Source organism: Monoraphidium neglectum (assembly GCF_000611645.1).
Source record: "Monoraphidium neglectum strain SAG 48.87 unplaced genomic scaffold scaffold04117, whole genome shotgun sequence".
NCBI classification, from domain to species: Eukaryota; Viridiplantae; Chlorophyta; class Chlorophyceae; order Sphaeropleales; family Selenastraceae; genus Monoraphidium; species Monoraphidium neglectum.
The window spans coordinates 1-5,039 of NW_014009512.1; the positions used below are offsets into that span (position 1 = coordinate 1).

The window sequence follows — 5,039 nt, forward strand, 5'->3', positions numbered from 1 at the left end:
GGTGAGGAGGGGGGGGCTTGTGGGCACAGCTGGATGAGGGCGGTTGGGAAGTCCGGTGGGGACAGTCCGGCGGGGACAGCCTGGTGGTCGCAGTACTGCTGCTGCAGCCCGCCCTCACCTGTGCGGCCGCCGCAGGGGGTCGTGGTGTCTGTAATCATCCGCTAACCTGCTGACCTGCGCTCGCGCCCCCTCCGCCTGCCACGCCCAATCTGCGCCCCCTCCCAGGTGCTGGCGGCCTACCTGGGTGTCTCCGCGCACGTCGGCCAGCCCGGGCCGCAGTGGAGCTGCGGGCGGCTAGTCACCCACGTCACCAACAAGGGGGCCACCGTAAAACAGAACCTCGAGGCGTCGAAGCACGGCCCTGAGGCGTTCAACCGCAACGACGCGTTCGAGATGTGAGCCGCCCGAGGCTCGGGTTTGGGATTCAGTGGTTCAGGGCCCCTCACCCCGCCGCCCCGCTCGCCCGCCCGGCCCCGGCAGCCTGCAATTCTACGGCTCGCTGCTTGACCCAGCTTCCTCACTCGCCCCCACACGCACGGGTGCACGCGCAGCTGACCGCCTCGCATTTTCTTTTCAGGCTCCCGAGCCCCGACAACTGCCCTCGCCAACACGACGAGCCGCGCCGTCTGGCCGCAGCGCGTGCCTGCCCGCTGCCCCTGCCCTCATACTCTGCTCTCTCCCCGCCGCCCGTGCGCCACGATCACCCAATCCACCACCACCTCAAAGGCACAACGATTCCTGCGCGGACGTGCTGGGCCTGCTGTGCATCCGCCAGGCCAAGGAGGGCGGGGAGAGCGCCTTCTGCTCCGCGCTGGCCGTCTACAACGAGATGCTGCGCCGCGGCCGCCTCGACCTCGTCGCCGTCCTCGCGGGTGCAGGTCAGCATACACAGCTCACCGCACCCAACACCATCGCCATCCGGCGCGCTCGCGCACGGCATGCAAGCCCCATGCTCGAACGAGCCCTGAGGATGACCGCACACGCACACACGCATGCACGCCGGTATGCACGCCCTACCTGACATGCCGCCACCTCAAAGCTGGCGCCTGGCGCCCACTGCGCCAACCAGACATCCCCTCATGCAGGTGCCGCCTGCTCGGATTCCATACCCCCCAGACCATTGACCGCGGCGCCACCCAATCCCACCCCCTCCCCAGGCTTCTACCGGGATAAGAGCCGCTTCCACCAGGAGATCCTGCCCGGCACCTCGCCCCTCTGGTGAGAGCCCCGCATCCCAGGGCAGCGGCCCCCGGCGCAGCCGCCTCCCACCGACGCTGGCCCTGCCCCGATTGCCATGCAATGGCGCCCGCGCGCTTCGCTCGGCGGTGCGGTCGACCGCCAGCCTGCCCGACGCGCGGCTTCGTTGCCGGCGGCCTTGATGATGCCGGCCGGCAGCTGCCTGGGTATCTCATCTGCTCCTGTGCGCGCCCCACTGCCCCGTCCAAACCCCCTCTCACACGCCCGGTGCGCGCCCCGCCGCCGCCTCGCACCATCGACGCAACCCCTCCCGCCGCGACCGCCCGCCCGCAGGGAGATGCCCGTATGGTCGTGGGCCAATGGCTACCTCACTACCAGCTACAACGCCAACCTCAACAAGCAGTGCGAGGTGAGCCCCACTGCTCCAGCCTCAGCCGCCCACACACTGGGCGGTGCAGCAGCTCCTCGTCCCGCTCCCCCTCTGCCGGTCCTTTCCCCGGCCGCTCGGCCCGCGCCTCCCCCAAGCGCGGCGAGCCGCCACGTGCTGATTTGTCTCAAGCAATTTGCAGCTGTGCAGCGCAGCCGACGGACCATGCCACTCTAGCCAACTGCCGCCTCTGCCGCCACCGTGTGTCGCACGCAGGAGCGCTACCCCGAGCTGGCGGGCAAGCTGTCTCCCCTGCAGAAGGAGGCAATGGAGGTTTTCAATGAGATCGCAAACAGCGACGCCCTGAAGCTCGGCATCCGCCTGCAGCGCGGCGATGTGGCCATGATCAACAACATCAACGTCATGCACAGGTGCGCGGCAGCGGCAACCTCGCTCGGCGCGCGCCCTGCATGCATGCCGCACGCACACTGGCGTCGCGCCACCTTGCTGTCTCCACGAGTCCAGCGCGCGCGCCGATCGTGGATGACTTTCCAGCTTTGCCCCAAGATCCCCGCCCTTACCCGTCCCGCGTGCGCCGGCACCGAATTTCCCATCCCGCCGCCGCAGCCGCAGCACCTTTGTGGACGGCGAGCTCCCGCGCCACCTGGTGCGCGTCTGGCTGCTCTGCAAGGACTCGCCGCACGCGCTGCCCAAGCACCTCACGTTCCCCCGCTCGTACTCCCTGGGCACGGTGGCGATCGAGGCGGCGCGCAACCAGGACGGGCTTTTCAAGATGCTCCCAACGTCCGCGCTGTACGTGCCGCTGTCCACTGGCGAGCGCGCGCAGTGAGGGCAGGGCGCGCACGCGTAGGCGCGTGCGCCCGGGCGGGCGGGCGGCGAGCCACGCTGGTGCGGGGTGGGGATGATGGTGGCGGTCACGGGGGGGTTCTTTATGTTGGGGCAGGGGGAGTGGGGGTTGGCGGCGATACTGGTTGGGCTTGTAGTACGACCAGGTTTAGGGGCACCTTAAACGACTGACACACTGCCGCACAAGTCAGTGCTCAGGAAATGGCGGGGCAAAATCAGGCCTCGCAACGGCTTTAGCGTCGAGTGCGTAATCGCACGGTAGCTTTGACCAGACTTCGGCGCGCGTCCGGCACATGCGGCTGCGTTGGTCAACGCCCGTGTACTCCTTCCGGCAACCCTCTGCACACTTCTTCAAGCAATGTATGTCATCCTCCCAACGATTTCGGTGTTCCTGCATGTCAGGGTTTGACCCTGCTTTTGCACACACGTACTCAGAATCCCATGCCAGCCACCAATGGAGAGCATCGAAGACTTTCAATACGGCACCTTGACCAAACTGTAAAGGCCCTGCTGGACTCTCCGTGTCACAAGCTGAGTCACCCAGCAATACAAGTGTACATGGCGTCCGAGCGTGCGATCCAATCCAGTCGCATGTCAACCTTATGATAACAACACTCAGGAGTTGATTACGGTATGACATTGCACATTCAGCGGGACGACCCTCGATCGCCCAGAGTCTGGGCTGGATGGACGTGCTGCGGGACGTGAAGCTGATCCAAGTGGGCGGTGCCACGTATCGCACATATTACACTGGAGATGTGCGCGGCGGCGGCGCAGGCAGCGCGCAGCCTACAGCAGCAGCAGCAGCAGCAACAGCGGTGGTGACGTCCGCGGCCCAGGCAGCGCCCCACCCCTCGCCATCACGCGCTCACCAGCCTTTCCCACCACCCCAGCAGCAGCAGCAGCCGCCGCCGCGGCCGCCGCCGCCGCCACCGCAGCAGCAGCAGCAGCAGCAGCAGCAGCAGCAGCAGCAGCAGCGACATCGAACAACCGATGACTTGGGCGCCGCCCGCCCGGCCAATGCCTTTTCCGGGCGCGTCCTACTCGACGCCGCCGTCCTGCCCTTCCTCATTGGCCGCCAGGGCGCGCGGCGCCGCGAAATTGAGTGCGAGACGGGCGCCTTGATTGACGTCCCGCGCCGCGCGGCCGCGCCGGACGCGCCGACGCGGCCGTCCCCATCGTCGCCGCCCACCAGCGATGCCGTGGTCATCAGGGGCCCCAGCCAGGGCGCCGTTGACGCGGTGCTGCGGCTGATAGAGTCAACGTTTGACCACGCGGTCAACTCCCCGAAGCGACTGCTCGACTACGATGCCTTCGTGTGCATACCGCTGGCCGCTGCGCCGATAACCGCCGCGCTCCGCAATTGGGGGGCCCGTGTAAGGGCCGACCCCCGAGCAGCAGCGTGGGGCCTAGTGGATGAATCCATATTCGTAGCCCCCGGGCTTTTGCACCTGACGGTGGTGATGCTGAAGCTGTACTCGGACCCCCGGCGCGCCTTGGCGGAGGCGGCGCTGCGGGAGGCCGCGGCGCGGGCGCGGGCGGCGCTGGCCGGGGGCGAGCCGCTGCGGGTGCGGCTGAGGGGGCTCGCGATCATGGGGAGCGACGCCGCCGCGGCGCACGTCGCATACTGCGAGGTGCGTATCTTTGACACGTGCATACGCTGCTTCTTTTGGTGGATTGTATGTGTATGTGTGTGTATGTGCGTGTGTGTGTGTGTGTGTGTGTGTGTGTGTGCCCGTGTGCATGTGCGTGCGCGTGCACGTGCGCGTGCGCGTTTGTGCATGCGTTTGTGCGTGCATGCGTGCGTGTGGGCGTGTGCAATTCCATGTGTGTTTCTTGACGCGCTTTGCGGTGTCATCTCATTGCAGCGCTCACTATGGCGGGCCCGGCCGCGCCAAAGAGCCTCTCACCTGTGTGCGTGGCGCCTTCACCCTCAACACACACACGCCTCATGGACTGTGCCCCTCACTGCGGGATCAAGCGCATGCCCTCCTGCCCGCCTGCCCGCCGGCGCCACGCACCGCGCCGCCGCCAGGTGGAGGAGGCGGGCGGCGGCAACCGGCTGGGGGAGCTGTGCTCTCTTGTGGTGGCGGCCTTCAAGGACGCGGGCCTGCTACTCAGGGTGCGCGCCTGCCGCGCCTCAGGGGCGCGTCGGGGGCGCGGCGGGGGCTGGCGAGTGCGCGTGCGCGTGGGCAGGGCGAGAGCGAGGGCTTGGGACAGCCCATCTAGCGGGATGGCGGCGACGTGTTGGACTCTCGGCAGGCCGCAAGCTTCGCGCCCTGCACGGATGCACATGTATGTACGCACAAACATGTGTCTATGTATATGTACATACCCGTATATGTATGGATGTCTTTAATATGTACATACATATATATACGACACATACACACACATATATTGCCACACTGCCTATCTGTAGTCTCGTGTCACCACGGAACGCAGTGCACACCCCTCACGGCCCCTCATGCGGACAGGGCGAGAGGGAGGAAGTCAAAATTCACGCGACAGTCATCAACACGCGCTACAGAATGGCTGCTGCCGATCACGGCGACAGGCCTGGCGGAGGCGGCGGCGGCGGGGGCGGCTCCCGGCAGCGGCGCGGAGG

At 67.0% G+C, this 5,039-nt stretch overlaps 2 protein-coding genes across 2 annotated transcripts; both read left to right on the forward strand.

Annotated features, from left to right (window-relative positions):
- Nucleotides 1-33: 33 nt before the first annotated feature.
- Nucleotides 34-2,414, forward strand: MNEG_13894 (hypothetical protein; the record flags this gene model as incomplete). The annotated part of the gene is made up of 7 exons (XM_014037633.1): nt 34-42; nt 226-395; nt 727-878; nt 1,158-1,218; nt 1,531-1,606; nt 1,841-1,984; nt 2,256-2,414. The coding sequence occupies 7 exons, from the start codon at nt 34-36 to the stop codon at nt 2,412-2,414; spliced, it is 771 nt and encodes a 256-aa protein (XP_013893087.1).
- A 703-nt stretch (nt 2,415-3,117) lies between these two features.
- MNEG_13895 (hypothetical protein) lies at nt 3,118-4,065 on the forward strand (the record flags this gene model as incomplete). Its single annotated transcript, XM_014037634.1, has 1 exon — nt 3,118-4,065. A coding segment is annotated over one exon (948 nt), but the record flags the coding sequence as incomplete, so codon positions are not given.
- Between the last annotated feature and the right edge of the window lie 974 nt (nt 4,066-5,039).